General features: G+C 43.2%; 1 protein-coding gene across 4 annotated transcripts in view; it reads left to right on the forward strand.

Annotated features, from left to right (window-relative positions):
* The first annotated feature begins 6,945 nt into the window (after window positions 1-6,945).
* The window catches only part of FANCA (FA complementation group A), a 57,468-nt gene continuing 47,008 nt past the window's right edge, over window positions 6,946-17,405 (forward strand). For 3 of the 4 annotated variants that reach the window (XR_004647975.1, XM_034788259.1, XM_034788261.1), the window contains exons 1-7: window positions 6,946-7,034; window positions 8,058-8,167; window positions 9,919-9,991; window positions 11,815-11,957; window positions 12,774-12,869; window positions 15,810-15,883; window positions 17,042-17,154. Coding sequence is in view for 3 of the 4 variants with exons in the window: in XM_034788259.1 (XP_034644150.1) it covers window positions 6,980-7,034; window positions 8,058-8,167; window positions 9,919-9,991; window positions 11,815-11,957; window positions 12,774-12,869; window positions 15,810-15,883; window positions 17,042-17,154 (664 nt within the window). In the remaining variant the exon portion in view is untranslated. The remainder of the gene's footprint in view (window positions 7,035-8,057; window positions 8,168-9,918; window positions 9,992-11,814; window positions 11,958-12,773; window positions 12,870-15,809; window positions 15,884-17,041; window positions 17,155-17,405) is intronic. The other variant, XM_034788260.1, reaches the window with a different exon arrangement.

Below are 17,405 nucleotides of genomic sequence, written 5' to 3' on the forward strand. Positions count from 1 at the left end.
GGACTGGAGCAGGGCAAGGCGAGCATCTACAAAACCCTACCAGTGGCAAGGCCAGCTCAGCACACACAGAAGTAATAATGAGCCCATCCCCAACAGGTGTGTGTCTAACTTGTTCTTAAAAGCCCCCAATGAGGGCGATTCCACAACCTCCCTAGGCAATTTATTCCAGTTCTTAACCACCCTGACAGCTTAGAAGTTTTTCCTAATGTCCAACCTGAGCCGCCCTTGCTGCAATTTAAGCCCATTGCTTCTTGTACTGTCCTCAGTCCTATCCATCCCATTATAGACAGGGGTCAGCTGTGAAGCTCAGATCTGGATCCTGGCCGCTCCATAGATGAATCATGTTTGGACTCATGTTTAACCTGTAAATAACTTCCTTGGTGGGTTGTTTCAGAAATGACCTTAGAAGGTGAACTCTGAGCATGTTACCCTTTGCAGAACAGACGGGAATGTGAATGAGGGGAGAGTTGAAGGCTGCAGGCATTTCCTGCTTTCAGTTTTGTTCTCACACTCGCCTGCCAGTGCCCTCCAGAAATAGCCCGTAAGGCACCATCAGAGCTATGTGGCAGGAAAAGGATGGGGACTCCACAAAGAGACACTCTCACACCAAACCCCACAGAATTAATAGCAAGACCTTTAATTACAATGAGGTAATACCATGATTAAGACACAATCAAGATATAACTAAATCGCCCCTCTTGATAACAAATAATTCAAGTTGTATATATGTGGGTAGGCAGATGCTAAAGGAAAAAGGAGAGGTGAGGAAAAAGTCAAAGTGCTATGTAGGTGTGAAGTATTATTATCATGCCACAAAGCCTTCCAACTCAGGATCTCAAAGCATTGTACAAACATTACATTCATGCTCACAGCACCCCCGTGAGGTAGGTACATCGTATTCTAGTCATTTTACAAATTGAGAAACTATGGAACTGAAAGGTTATATAGTTTACAGTAAGACTGTAGCAGCCATGAATAGAACCCAGGAGTCCTGATTCCCATTCAGTCCCAGCTCTCACCATTAGATGAAAGTAGTTTTGCAAGAAGTTGAATGCTTTGTATATTGTTTATTTTAAAAGAGGGGGGGAGGGATAGCTCAGTGGTTTGAACATTGGCCTGCTAAACCCAGGGTTGTGAGCTCAATCCTTGAGGGGGCCTCTTAGGGATCTGGGGCAAAATCAGTACTTGGTCCTGCTAGTGAAGGCAGGGGGCTAGACTCAATGACCTTTCAAGGTCCCTTCTAGTTCTAGGAGATAGGATATCTCCATTAATTATGAATATCTTCATGCACAGGTTATTCCTAAGAACCACACTAAATCAAGATGCTCACATAAAGGGAGTCTTTCTGGTTAAAATTCATATATTCAGATATCCTTACCAGTGTTACTAATACACCTGAGACCATTAAAACGGAAAATATTTTACAAATCTGATTGACTTTTCATTTCTGCTGCTTGTTTAGTTTTGCACTTCTTTGAATTTGACAAAGAAACTAGACTACAGGAGTCAATTTTTCTTTCCTTTAGAGACCATTTCACTCTGGTTCCCTTGCATTAGTGTTCACCTGCAGACACGGCAAGGCAAGTTATTCCTTTAAAATCAAACTACTTCCATTTTCAGTTAAAAGAAAAACCATGACAACACTGTAGCAAAGCAATGGATGCCATTACAGTTCCATATAAACATACCCACCCAGGGAGCCAGACCTAGGACACAGGTCACTAGCACAGGAGTTAAGTGAAATCTCCCTGAGTGGATAAGAATAATAGCTTCCTTATTCTCTCTATGGGCCATAGAGAGCAACACAAGATCATGCTCAGTCGCACTCCTATACTAACGACGTCTCTATAGCCAGACTTTGCAGTTCCACAAACCCCAATATTGGGCCCTAATCAACCAATCTGACCAAGTCCCTTCAACTAGGACGTTTGTTTCCATTGTCATGTGTCAGTTAAGATGTTTTTGCTGCACCTGCAGTATCCACACACCTGATAGAAGAGGACAAGTAGGCTTCCTAAATGATTGTCTCTCATGTAAGTGAGGTAGGATGTAAAACGTGTGCATCATAGCACAGAGGGCCAGACAGTGTGTTCTGCAGCCCATAAGGTGCAGCAGTGTTTCATAAGGGCTGAGGTGTAAATGACTAGACGAGGTACAAGGCAGGGCAAAATCGGGTCCAGAGAATATCACTCTGCAATAGACACAAGGACTTGTTACCATTAGAGTTTTGTTGTCCTCCCTTTTCTATAGGGGCAGGACACATGGTACAGGCTTAGGGCTGGAGTCTCCTTTCACACCAGCATTACATCGGTGTAACTCCATTGACTTCTGGGCTCCTGATTTGCGCTGGTCTAAGTGAAAGGAGAATCAGGCCTCACTGCCCACACGTAGAAAAGCTGGTTTCTAAATCCCCACCGATGATAATAAAATGATTTAAGAATCACACTGACTGAGGCAAATTTCATATGGGGGTGAAAAGCCAAGATATTTAATTTGCAGAACATAAAAAAAGAAGTCCCATTTCCTTTCTAGATTCCTTTTCATTAATATTTTAATTAAAACCCATCCTCTGAACAGATTGCATTAACTCAGGGTGCCTTGCAAATAGTGCACCGGATTAAATATAGCCAGCAGTGCTAATTGCAACCTAGTAAGCCAGTGAGGCTGTGGAAACCTGTTAGTAATATTAAAAATAGAGAAATCTATTCTTAGAGTGACAGCAGGAGGGGAAATGGCTTCAACCTATGAAGTATAAAAGTAGTACAAATGTTAGGCACTTACACTGGCAACCAGCTAAGTGTAGGCTATTGGTGCAGCGATATCTGCCATAGAATCATAAACATTAAACATGGAAATGACCCCTTAGGTCCTCGGCAATCCAGCCTCCTGTCCTGGCCAATGCAGAACTGTTCCCTACAGTATATTTTCTAGTGATTTCTCCAGTCTAGTTTTAAAAGTCTCTGCCACTTCCCTAGGGAAACTATTCCACAATCAGAGGAGAAAATCCTGCCCCCTCCACCATAGCTGTGTAGATGGTCCCAGATGCAGCACAAATCTGTGGCCAGCAGGTGGAGACAGAATTTGGGGACGTTCCACAAGGGGTCTGCAATCACTGTGCATGCTCCCTGCCTGTCCCCATGCAGCATGGTTCAAGGGATGGGTTAGAGGTACACAGAGCGGTTAGCAATTGCCCCAGCAGAACTGGGAACGAGGAACAGCAGAGCACTGTGGCCTGGGGAAGGTTCCTTTTCTCCCAAACTTCTACGGAGGGTCCCTGTATCAAATGCAGCTACTCAGGTTTTGCCTTAATGTAGCCATTAATGAGCTCACAGACAGAATGATTTTCCCTGATATTCAGCCTAAATTATCCTTCCCTTAATTTAATCTCATACCCCTTGCTTCATCTCTCTGTACCGTGCTAAAGAATTCCTTCCCTCCCTTCATATTTACATCTTTCAAATAGTTGTAGGCAGTTATATCCTACCTTAGCTAGTGTCACTTAGCCAATCTATGCAAATGTAGATATTTGATTCTGTCTGCATAAATCAATCCTGCCCATCCTTCGATCATTTATTTTGTTCTCTCTAATTTTCCTCCATTTTTTTCTACATTTTTCTTGCAGTGACCCCTGAATTTGACTCAATATTCCACTTGCCATCTCACCACAGTCATACAGAGAGGGATTATAAATGGACTGTTCCATGTTGTAATGTCTTTGTAGAGGTAGTCCAAAATTGCACCAGCCTTGTTTGCTGCCATATCATATTGCAAACTGAGCTCCAGTTTGTGCCCCACTGCAACCCCAGCTCTCTCTCAGAGATTACTCTTTTCCTGGTTTACTTAAAAAACCCCTCTTCATTCTTTGTAAAACATTTTTATAATGTGAAGATGAAATATCTTTCTTTGAAGACCTCAGTCTGCCTTTAGCAAATGCAGCATTTTGCTCTTTTTCTAGCAGTGGTTTTGATTTACCTATCTGCAGATGCACCACCATCAGAGTTTTCGGTACCTGCGCAGCACTGAGAACAGTGCTGATTAGTTAGCTGCCGTTACTAAATCAGCAGAGGGTGCACACACCCACTGTGTTCTTATGTGTCCCACCAAAAATAGTGGCTTTTACAAATATTTCTTGGTAATGGAGTGTTGGATTTAAAAAAAAAACTCAAACCTGACTCAATAAATGACTTTAACCAGCCACCCGGAGGCCACAATTTGACAGTTACATGCAGGCGGACCTGTGTCTTGAACGGAGCTAAATTAAGTCAACAGGGCTCCATGCAGGCCCCAAGCCATACTTATTGCACGTCTCTGATCCAATGTTCAGGAAACAAGAATGGCAGCATTAGAAGTAAAGCTCATCAGTTATTTAATGCTTTAAATTCCCACTCAATCCTACCCCTGTTTGAAACTGACTCACTTAAGGGCATGTGAATTTAGGTGGCCTGACAGGATTATGCTGAGACACATATAAAGCTTAGTCGACATAGCTCAGCTAATGCACCACGGACCAGCATTCCTCACTATGCCAGTCTTGACTACCCACGCAGCCCTGCTAAGACACTTCCACCCTGGCCTGTGGCACCCCCTGCTGTTGCAATCTTGAGCCACTTCTGAATAAAAAAATACCAGTTGCCCCAGGCCAAGGTGTTTTTGTGATTGTGTACAAAATGCTGAGGCCAAACTTATTTTCACTTTTTAACTCAGGCTTCCTGAGTTGAAAATCTAGTCAGCTATTCCTCCGCCTCACTGCACATGCCCCCAGTCCTGAACTCTCAGACTCTCCTGCTGAAGAACACTCTCCATCCTTGTATACTGTGTTACACGGAAACATGGAATTCTACAAACTTGAGGCCTTCGTCAGTGAGCTGAGCCCAACAAACTCATTTCACTTTCAACTCCAGACTGAACCTCACCACAGTCTCAGGGAGGTTATTATTTTAAACAACTCAATCCCCAGCTAACCAGCTTCAGAGTCTAAATGGACCAGTATGGCACTCACAAGGATGATGAGCATTTAGACAGGCATTCTGGATATTATAATCTAGTTCTTTCCTACCAGGCCCATAGACAACAGAGTAACTGCACAGTGTTATAACTTATCAAGCATCTTCAGCATACATGGTGGTGTAGAAAACGTAGAGGAAGACTCTCTCTGGAGTTTACTTACATTCCAGATATTAAACCATGAGCCTTGTCTTCAAATTGAGCAGGATCATAAAGGGTTTTCTCCTGCACACAGCACTCTTAAGGATTGCTGAGTAAGATGCTAGGGAAACAACAAGAAGAATAAAATGCCTCACAATCAATTCCTAACCGGCCATTTTCTCAATCCATTTCTGTAAAAAGAAAAAAGGTTGTTGCTACCTGTTGAATATCCCATGAATGTTAATTTACTTGGTATTTACTGCACTTGTGCTGCTGAATGAATTATTACACCTCACGCTGTATGTCCCTCTGTGGGATTGTATTGCTAACAGACACTTAACACAAACAAACAAAAAAATCCACTTTAAAATGGATTTCTCCTGACCCCTGAAATGAAATTTCTATAAGCTTTCTGTTCCCAGAAAACCAAAGCACTGTGCAGTGGCAACCTTATCACCTCCTGACTGGGGAACTGAAGTGTTTGAGTCCTAGAATATAAGATTTTATTTCAAGAAGATGCAGGCTCCAGATTGTACCAGGGTAGAGACAGGTGGTGGGGCAAGCTCTGTGTAGCTTCAAGGCTTGCTTCTTTCATCAACAGAAGTTACTACGTCACCCACCTTGTCTCTCTTTCTGGGACCAACATGGCTACATCACCACTGAATCTCTATCGTGATTCAGTAAGAGAGCTACACTGAAACTATAATCTCTGCAGTTTCTGTGTCAAGTCAGGTACAATACAATACATTCTGATGACCTGATTACCTGAGTAGTCTCACTGGCTTCAGACCCACAGGGCCAACTTGAGAAAATAAAACTAATCTCTACCCAGAATATATTTATAAAGTAAAAGCAAAAAAAAAAAAAACCCAAACCAAACTCCCAATTGCAGCTAGCCTGTAGGCTCGAACAGAAGCCTCAACTTTTAGGCTAGAAGAAGCTGCTGACTGACCCCAGCACAAGTGTGGCATTTTCTTTCCTAGTGCATCTGTAGGCTACATTCACTTTCTCTTGACTGCATCTAGTCCTGATGCCTTTGACAGGCAGATAATGCATAGTCGCCCCACTGCCCTCACTGTCAGGCAGGCTCCCAATATCCAGCATGAATTCCCTTCTTCCTAGCTGGAGGCCATTGCTCTTCTTCCCCCAGCTGTCCAGCATGAATAATTCTGCTGCTTCCCTTCAGATGTTCTTGTCTCTAAAGCGCGTTCCCAGAGGCTGTCTGCACTCCCAAAGCATTCCCACCAAGGATCCCACCCCGGGAGCCCAAGTAGAGATGAAACTCTAGTCGCTTCCAGCACTTTCCCCACCTTGTTAATTAAACCTGATGCTTGTAACCAGCCTGCTAACCTGAATGTGCTTTGCCACTGGCAGCTAAGCCAGTTCAGATGTGCCTGGGGTAATTTTCCTAGCACTGACAAAGCCAGCAGAGCCCACTCACAGCCCCATCTTCAGACAGTTGCTAACACCTCACACCCAATCTCCTTTGTTTAGCCAAGCTACACCGGGCCCGGTGGGCCTGGTTCCTAAACTCCAGCCCCACCACAAACGAGGAGTCTCTTCAAAAATAGCTGGAGTGGGGAGAAAGGATACCTAGGCTGTTGCCACTACCAAGATGGCGGACTCCATGTCAATTACTGCCTCTACCAAGATGGCAGCCACGAAAAGTCAGTGGGCGGGGTCAGGCGGAGCCCTTTAGCCAATGTCTGGGGACGACTTCTGGGCGCCGTAGCCAATGGGAGCGCAGGGCGGGCTGGTTGGTTGCAGAGTGGCGGTAGCCGAACCCGGCGCAGTCGCTGAGGAGAAGGCGGTTGCGGCGCTCGGCCTAGCGGGCATGGCCGCCAGCCCGAGCGGGCGGAGGGGGAGCCGGGCTCTCTCCGAGCTGCTGGGTAGGTGACCGCCAGGGGCCGTCAACGGGCCCGAGGGGCCGTGCTCCAGGGGCGCCCGAGCCGGTGGCCTGCGGCTGCAGCCCCGCCCTGCGAAGCGCCGGGTCCCGGGGATGTGGGCGCGAACCGCTCAGCTCACCCCCCGTTCCCGCGAGCAGTGGCGGCGGGGTCCCCCCCCCCGCGTGCTGCGAGCTCCGCAGGGCACAAGAGCGGGGTGCGGCTCTCCCCTCACAGCGGGGGGCGGTACCCCATTCCTACCTAGGGGGGTGAGGCCGGGCCAAAGCCCGCCCCCTGCGGCCCCCCCCGCCCCCTGCTCGCCCCATGTGCTGCAAGAGCAACCAGGCGACGTGAAGCCGATTTGTGTCCCCTACGGTGGCTTTACCAGACTTGAAACCAGAGCTAAGGGGAGGATGTTCCTCCCCCCATGTCCCCTGTGTGCTGCTCTCTCCCCCTCTCAGATGTTGGTCACTTAGCTCCATCCTGTCTGAACTCTTCACCCCCCCCACACCTTGACTGTTACACCTCCCTCCTTCGTGGCCTTTGCCAGCCCCAGTTCCCCAGACTGTGCAGGATGCTGCTGCCCCCTTCCTCACAGGTGCCAAGCAGTGTAACCACCTCACGCTCCCCTCTGTCAAACATCTGTCCCGGTTCTTGATTCATTGTGAGATTCAATTCAAAGTAACCTAAAACTGTTAATTTCAGCCTTGCTATCGTTAGTGCAAATGGTGTGTTTGCAGCACGTGGAACAGCCTGTCTAATTTAAAAATAATCATCTTGTATTCCTTGTCTTTGTCTCTGTTTTGGCACAATTGGCAGTGATCTGGTCTGGATGAAGGAGAAGCCTGGGGGATCAGAAGGCAGACTTTGGCAGAGCTGTGTGCAGCATTAGCCCACACTATGTCTGGCTCTTGCCAATGTCAAGCATTCCTTTTCATGAGCACAACGTTCATGCAGTCTGGAAATAAAACAGCAGAAAACAGGCCATTAAGTAAACCTTGAACTTAAATTTAAAAAAAAATTTCTTAGCAGGAAGAGCCAAGAAACAGAAATGCACATTTGAAAGTGGACAGGAGCTTCAGAAAGCAGCTGTTCATCTTCTGAGTTGCCATCAGAACTTGAATGATCTCTTGCTGGAGGTAAGACAGCTGGCAGTTTTGAACTTACCAGTCATATCCTGGGTTTCCCTAGAACCCTGCTGAAGTTTGGTCTCCATACAAGTCTTTCTGATATAGGTCTAAGGTGCATGTCGTATAAGCAGAATATCTTCAGTAAGTGAACAGGTGGGAAACGGGTGTAAAAGAAAGCTCAAAGACAAGTGGTTTTCCTTTTAGAAATGAGATTTACATTCATCTTACTTTATTACTGTGGCCTAAAAATGGGGTTAGGGTTATATAGAGCTAATTCAGATTTGAAATATGGTGGTAAATTACCATCCTCTTTGTTGGGATCAGAACTGGCTTTGTCTATTGCAGAGGTTCCCAAACTTTTTTTCCTGAGCCCCTCCTTTGGAGATTCATGTCCCATGTCTGCCCACCTCTTTCTAAGAAGTGTGGTGAGAGAAGGGGTGCTTGGTACCTTTGGGGGACGAGTGTCCTGTCCTCAGGTGGAGGGAGGGGGTACTCACCAGGTTGCAGTTGAAGAAGACTTCTCGCCCTGCAGGGGTTGGGCAGTCTCAGCTGCTGGGACCCAGTTTCCTGCTTGTCTGGCTCCCGTCCTGTTCAGAATAAACAAACAAGGCCATGTTAAAGAGACGGGGTCAGCAGGGGACCCAAAGGCTGCACTCTGAGTACTGGGCCATGCACTGACACAACCCCCTTCTGATCCTGGCCCTTCAGCATGGCACAGTCCCCTTCCCTTGCACAGGCTCCCTCTGGGAGAGGAAGTGGATATGCCCAGGGGCTGCGCTGAAGGGCCAGGGTCAGGAGGGGGCTCTGTCCAGCAGAGGGTCAGTCATCCCAGGGGGCAGCCTTTGGCTCCCTCCTTGCAGAGTCCCTGCTGGCCCATCTGGCAGAGGAGGGTAACTGCCCGCTGGTGGCTGCTGTGGCAGTGAGGGACCAAGACAGGTAGGGAGTCTGGTTCCAGTAGTCAAGACCGCCTATACAGAGCCCAATCTACTTCCACTACCAGACAGAGCCCCATCCTGACCCTGGTCTTTGTGTGGCTCGTTACTGATAATTCATCACTCCCTCCCCACCCCCAAGGGAGCACGCCCCACACTTGGAAAGCCTCTGGTCTATAGTGAACAGAGTCAAAAGTTATTGGAGATTATCAGCTTTCTCTTAATAGCCACCCATGATTCCATAATGTGACTGTCTTTATACATGTATGTGAGATACATACATGGACATCATGCCAAGTTTCTGACTCCTTTTGCATTATCTTGCACTCTCAGGCTGGAGAAAGCATTTGCTTTTGAGGACTTTTATAGGCAGACTAGGTACGTCCTATAATTTTTTCTCTGGGATCTTTTTTTTCTAAGGAATACTGTAGAATAATACCTTTTAAAAGGAACTAGAAAAAGTCATTTCCTAACATTTTTTGTCATGTTTTACCAAATATATATGGCATAGTGGAAGGAGCTAGGACAAGGACTCAGGAGACTTGGGTTCTAGTCCTGCTCTGCCATATGCCTAGTGGGTGACCTTGGGCAAGTTACTTTGCTGTCTCAGTTTCACCATCTGTAAAATGGGGATACTGACCTCTGTAAAGTGCTTTGAGATCTACAGATGAATAGTAGTATATAAGAGCTAGGTTGTATTATTTAATATTAGTTTTATTTCAGTTGCTTCAGGTTTCTAGAATGCTGCAGATGGAACATGCCATATAAAGGTAATATATTTATATACATGTACCCACAGAGATTTAAAATACTTTATTTTGTTTCTAGGTGGAGAGTTCCAGTAAATCAACTGAACAGAGTGGTCCAGAGCCTCAAAATGCTTTTTCAGAATCATTTGTAGGTGAGCGTGAGTGAGGAAGTATCTGTCCGAGAGATGGAAATTAAGTTTGTCTGACACACTGAATTTCTACTTGTCATATGCCCTTAATTTCTTGTTCTCTCTATCAGTCTGCTAGTTTGTTCTTCTCTGAAATAGATATATAGTTGCAAGTATATACTGAGCACAGTGGTTCTCTTTTGCGTAGAATGAGGACAGCAGCGAGCCATGTTTCCTATTGCTGGCCTAGCTTGTAAAGTCTTACAGGATAACTTTTGAACACTACATCTAATTGGTTCCAAAATTTCAGGGAATGTTCTAGGCATCAAGGGTAGAAACCTATTGATTTTGGTGAAAATGGGACAGTCAGAACGGAGAAACGAGATAAATGAGGGATACATGTGTATGCATCATGATATGATTTTGAATTATGTGATCACTGTCTCAGTTCAAGGGCAACTGCACCAGTATTCCTCCTCCTTGGCCTTCCAAAGGCACCCACTCCTCAGGGCATAGTTTCGAAAGGCTGAGTTTTGCATAACCAGAGTTGGGGAATTTACATTCACCTCCCCCTACATATTCCCAAGGAAAACCACTTAGACTCCTGGAGCAAGAAGTGTTATTCTTGTCTGACACATTGTTCAATCTAGTCCCTTGAACCTCCAGGCCTCACATCTGCCACATTTCCCCCCTCAAGAGGTTACACAATCCTGTCCCACAATACATAAACAATTCATTTAATACACTGGACCCAAAAGATACTTAAACTTAATTCAATAAGATTCCCAAGGATAATGCAGGAAACTGACGTATTTGTCACATGCTATTTTTTTCCACAGACTCCCTGCCTTATTCAGTGCATGGGATGGATGGTGCTCAATTAATGAGCAGCTATTAAATATTTTGTTTTACCCTCATTATTCAATGTATGGTCGTAGGCCTTATTTACTGCATACTATTCGAATCCTGCTGTGAGGATAGAATTACTAGCCTTAAGGGCTTTTTCTCTGGCACTCATCACTATAGTATCTGAGCGCTTCACAAACAACTAGTTATTTTCACAATACCCCTGTGAAATAAGTATTATCCCATTTTACAGATGGGGAGCTAAGGCAGAGAGAGATTAAGATCAAAAGTATGAACTAATTTTGGGTGCCCAAATTTGAGAAACAGTGACTTTTCAGAGTACTTAGCGTTATTTTGCATTTTATGTATTCAAGCACCTTTCCCATTGCCTTCATTTCCAATTGAGTGTGCTCAGCACTTCTGAATATCAGGTCCCAGATCTCAAAGTGGGCACCCAGGAAATGAGGTACACACAACTAGTGACCACCTCTGAAAATCTGATTTAAGGAGCCCCCTGGAGGTCCAGTCTCAAAGTGGTTGAATCATATGATTCCATCCTTGAAAGATATGAAGAAAGTCAGGCCTGTCAGTGGAGGGGTCCATTCGAGGGACAAAAACTGTTCTAGAGAATGGCTTGCCCTGTAACTCTGACAGTAGCCTTTCTTAAGTCTGTCAGATATTGACAGGTAAAGTTCCCTGGCTTCTGAATATTTTGGTTATTTTCAAAGTTTGTCCCTCAGAGAGACAAACAAGAGCTCTAATACTGTTAGTCAGCAAGCACTTTACAAACAAGAGATCATCACAACACCCCTTTGAGGTAGATGTTGTTCTGTCCATTTTGTGGATGGAGAAAAATGAGGCAGGGAGGGAGATCAAGCGATTTACCGAAAGCCATAGATGGAGAGACAGTTAGCCAGGATTAAAATTCAGGAGTTGTTGGTTCCCAGTCTAGTGCTCAGTCCACAATCCTCTCACACTGTTAACTTTGCTTTGTGTTCTAGTCTCCATTCTGCAGGAGCAGGCCTCAAGACTGGGAGTACCAATAGGAATCTTGTCAGCCAAAACTGCGGCTACCAACATTGATCAGATTTGCAAAACTTCCAGGGAGTCCAACCAAGCTGCACTGTTGAACTTGGAGCAGAGAGTAAGAGGAAAATCTTTTCTCTTATGCCCACAAAGATGAACATTGGGTGGGAAAACGCATTGTTAATGGTTATTTTTGTTTTTACACTTTAAGCCCACTCTGTCTGGCCTCCATAAATGTATATGTAGTCCCCAAAAGATTTAAAAAAAAATACAAAACCAGCAATGGAACTAGATAGCTGATGGTTCATATCTGTATGTTGTAACATCATTAGAAATGGAGCATTATTTTCCTAAACATGAAAGCTACTGAATTGACAGCCCTGGAAATGATATCCTCTGTTTATCCATAGAGATAGTACAGTGTGAGTAGTGGCTGAACAAGCTTCTTGTATATGACTTTTCTTTAGTATGTCCCAGTCCTTCCCAAGAGGGTTCATTTTATTGTGTCTATTGTTTAATTTTTACCATCCTGCTTGCAGTTGTAGCTAATTATTATGTTGATTTGTGTGTGTGGACACCAGAAGCTGTACTGAGACTATCAACTCACTTCACCAAGGCCACTGAACAATCATCAGGTCCTGGTAGTATGGGGTGACTCTCACTTCTGATGCTTGAGTTCATGAATTCACATTGCTGCGCTGCCATCACTGGGTGAACAAAAATAGTTGAAAAGCTGCCATGTGACAGTGATTTCAGTCACTACTGATGTGGGGTGCATTTGAACTCATAGCCCAAAGGTGAAAGGTTCAGTGTCTCCTCACCACTCAATCCCCTGAGCTATTCCGTCACTAAAATGTAACAAATAAGGAAAAACAGAAAAATATTTTTATAATTACATGTAATATTTACAGAGGGGACTTTTTTTCCATTCCAGAAGAAATTGTCTTGTTTGCTTCAAACTGTCAAGGATTTGTTGGTGCACAATGCCTTCTGTTGCTTGCTCTTCTGTCAAGAACTTTGGAAAATGCAGGTAAGACCTCCGAAGAGAAATGCTGGTCTTGCACACTGTAGGGACAGAACATTTAGATTATTTGGGTGGAACCCAGTAGTGCATATTAAACTCTCTTGTTATGTATCCCTTGGAAGTGAGGGGTAACGCTACAATAGACTGTAGAAATCTAGTAATCTGATATCCTCCTTCCAGTACTGTTAATGGCCTATAGCAGCATGCTCAGGAGCTTATCGGTCCTACTTTTTGAAGGATGGTGGCCATCTTGAATTCCCCTGGGAGTCACCATGGCCTTTTTGGCATTTTAAAAGCATAATTCCGTCTTAAGGTGATGGAGTATTGATTTTCCATTAAAAATATTTTAAAACTAAAATCTATTAAAGCTGTGTGAATTAATCTAAAAGGGCCGTACATGCTGGGGAAGGAAGCCAATAAGGATAGCCTTCCTCCCCAAATATTAATGGCTGTTTGATAGTTCCTGCAACAGGTGAACAGGAGATGGCTTGCAAAGTAGGACAGTATTTTAAAAAATGATGAGCATTTCTGATGGGGGAGGAAAAACATTAGTAGACTTCCTGGTAAAGAGTTTAACTAAAAGCAATAGAAAATTCTTGGTCATGTATGTTATATTCTTATTAATGAGTCTTCCTGGGTGTTTGAAAGCACTTTACTTTCATTCTGCTTCACAGTGCCTCCGAAGCATGCTGATATCTGGAATAGTAAATGCTCCTTTTCATATGCTATTGATTGTTTAATAACTATTTGCTTTATAGCTAGTGTGTTATATAGCTTCCATTTTTTAAGACTCCTGACTGGCTTCTGCATTCAACTCTTGCCATGAGAAAAAGGAGCATTAGCATTTAGCATTGGCTGACAGGCTTTTGGCATCAAAGAGCAGTAGTGATTGTAACCTGTCATTCTGCTTTTTATGTGAATGCTAGTGTTTGTGAAAAATGCGAGATTGACAGCACTGGAGACTGAGATCTCTTTTTCTACCAAAAATGTGCAACACAGACAGCAGCTCTGCAAGTTTCAATCCTTCTCTATAGGGAAGGGTAATTTACTCTTAATGTCTGTCTACCTTTGGGTTTTATATTGTCACTAAGGCTGTCAAGCAATTAAAAAAATTAATCATGATTAATCGCTCGATTAAACAACAATAGAATACCATTTAAATATTTTTGGATGTTTTCTACATTTTCAAATGTATTGATTTCAATTACAATACAGAATACAAAGTGTACAGTGCTCACTTTATTTATTTTTGAGTACAAGTATTTGCACTGTAAACAAAACAAAAGAAATAGTATTTTTCAGTTCACCTAATACAAAGTACTGTAGTGCAATCTCTTTATCATGAAAGTTGAACTTACTAATGTAGAATTATGTACAAAAAAAAGCATTCAAAAATAAAACAGTGTAAAATTTTAGAGCCTGCAAGTCCACTCAGTCCTACTTCTTGTTCAGCCGATTGCTCAGACAAACAAGTTTGTTTACATTTGCAGGAGATAATGCTGCCCGCTTCTTGTTTACAATGTCACCTGAAAGCGAGAACAGGCGTTCTCATGGCACTGTTGTAGCCAGCGTCGCAAGATATTTACATGCCTGATGCGCTAAAGATTGATATGTCCCTTCATGCTTCAACCACCATTCCAGGGGACACGCGTCCATGCTGATGAAGGGTTCTGCTCAATAACAATCCAAAACACCTTTCTTTTTTGGTGGTTTTGGGTTCTGTAGTTTCCGCATCAGAGTGTTGCTCTTTTAAGACTTCTGAGAGCATTCTCCACCCCTCATGCCTCTCAGATTTTGGAAGGCACTTCAGATTCTTAACTTGGGTTGAGTGCTGTAGCAATCTTTAGAAATCTAACATTGGTATCTTCTTTGCATTTTGTCAAATCTGCATTAAAAGTGTTCTTAAAATGAACAAGATATTCTGAGTCATCATCAGAGACTGCTATAACATGAAATATATGACAGAATGTGGGTAAAACAGAGCAGGGGACATACTGTTCTCCCCCAAGGAGTTCAATCACAAATTTAATTAATGCATTTTTTTTAACGAGCGTCATCAGCATGGAAGCATGTCCTCTGGAATGGTGGCCAAAGCATGAAGGGGCATACAAATGTTTAGCATATCTGGCACGTAAATACCTTGCAATGCCAGCTACAAAAGTACCATGAAAATGCCTGTTCTCACTTTCTGGTAACATTGTAAATAAGAAGACGGCAGCATTATCTCCTGTAAATGTAAATAAACTTGTTTGTTTTAGCGCTTGGCTGAACAAGAAGTAGTACTGAGTGAACTTTGTTTTGTTTTTGAGTGCAGTTATGTAACAAATTCTACATTTGTAAGTTGCACTTTCACGACAAAGAGTGCACTATAGTACCTGTATGAGGTGAATTGAAAAATACTATCTTTTGTTTATAATTTTTACAGTGCAAATATTTATAATAAAAAATAATATACACTTTGTATTCTGTGTTATAATTTAAATCAATATATATGAAAATGTAGGAAAAACATTCAAAATAATTAAACAATAGAATACCAATTGAAATTTATTAACAGTTCAATTAAAACTGATTAATTGCGATTAATTTTGAGTTAATTCATGAGTTAACTGTGATTAATCGACAGCCCTGGTTATTACCAATCCATTGAGGTGTCCATTGCCCCTTTACGTCCCTGGAATATTCCTGATTACATGTCTTCTAAAGTGACCTGAATTATTTATCATTTTTAATAAACATTTCAAAAGTGGGTAGGAAAGAATAGGTCTATGGTAACTTTTTTTTTTATTGGTATTTTATACATTACTGTTTAATGATGAGCTCAGATTTTTCATATCCTTAATTTGACAAACAGTTTTTTTAATGTTTTTTAATGTTTGCCACTGGAAAGTTTTGCTATTGTAAATGTTACCCACTGTCTTCTGACTATAGCATTATTCCTCTTAGAATCCTCCTGTGTTGGAAGTTGTGTGGCACCTGCACAGAGGCAACATCGTTAGCTTGGGAGAGCTGCTGGAGAGGTAAGCAGAGGTTTATACGTTTGCAGATATCTTTATTCTCTCAAAACATATAGAAACCTTATCTGGGATTAGTTGTTAGTGTCTTGGCCTAAAATTTGTTTTAGAAGTTCTTATTTGGCCTTTAAAAGCAAAATTGGTCTAGAACAGGGATCTTACTGAGCGCAAGCTGTGCACTTCTGTCTTTACAAGGCAGAGTATTACAACAGTTATACCTTAGAGAATAAATTTACCTCTACGCTATAAATTGATATAGGACAGAAATCTTGATGATAGGCTGAAGTTAGAAGTTAAGATATACTGGAATGATTGTGCTTTCTGATAGACTTTCCATAGGTCCCATTTTAAGAATCATGTGGCAAAAACTTTGTCATCCTGAGAATTTACACATTCAGTTCCTGTAGCAGTCATGTGATTGAAACCCTGCACAGCATTGTGCCACAGAGTGTTGTAATAAGTAAAATCAAACAATCCTTCAGATGATTCTCTTATGGTATGTGAGGAGGTTGGAGATTTCTTGGCTCCCCGATAATAATATTGCTTTATTTGCCTGTTGCTGATACTGGGTGGGATAATTGCATGCATTGCCTATTTTAATTACACCTCTACCCCGATATAACGTGACCCGATATAACATGAATTCAGATAGGACGCAGTAAAGCAGTGCTCCGGGGGGGTAGGACTGTGCACTCTGGCGGATCAAAGCAAGTTCGATATAACGTGGTTTCACCTATAATGCATTAAGATTTTTTGGCTCCCGAGGACAGCGTTATATCGGGGTAGAGGTGTAGTTGAACTTTGAAAAACCAACCATGTGACCTGAAGAAACCATCCACAGGATGTTAGGTAGTTCCTTCAAGACTAAAGAGAGCTTTTTTCTTATAGTTCTTTATGGATATATTTTTATGGTGGAAATAAAGAATTAATTTAACATGAGATTTCAAGATCAGTTCTTTCTGTGGGCACATTCATTTTGAAATATTTTATAAAGGAAATAGAGCTTTCAGGTGGCACAGCTTTAAGAAATAAATACCAGACACGGAGTCAAGGTGTGGTGGCATCTGTCCTCTCCTGAATGTGAATGAGTGTTGGTTGGAGGAAAAACAAATATCACAATAAACAGAGTGAAACAAATCCAACCTGCTTTTGTTGTCTTCTCAGCAATTCAGACACCCCTGCTGTGGTAAAGTGGCTATGCAGCAGCCTTTGTCTGCTGTGTAAACAGACAGACCATTCTTCCCCAGACGTGGAGCTTTCTGGGCACATGCTCTCAGGTAACACTTTGAGTTTAGGCATTTAACACATTGTGTGGTCTAAAGCACTTAAGCTTTAGAACAGGGGTCGGCAACGTTTGGCACACGGCTCGCCAGGGCGCTTACCCTGGTGGGCCGGGCCAGTTTATTTACCTGCTGATGCGGCAGGTTCAGCCGATCGCGGCCCCCACTGGCCGCAGTTTGCCGTCCCGGGCCAATGGGGGTGGCGGGAAGCTGCAGCCAGCACATCCCTCGCCCGCGTCGCTTCCCGC

This window comes from Trachemys scripta, chromosome 13 (assembly GCF_013100865.1).
Source record: "Trachemys scripta elegans isolate TJP31775 chromosome 13, CAS_Tse_1.0, whole genome shotgun sequence".
Classification (NCBI taxonomy): domain Eukaryota; kingdom Metazoa; phylum Chordata; order Testudines; family Emydidae; genus Trachemys; species Trachemys scripta.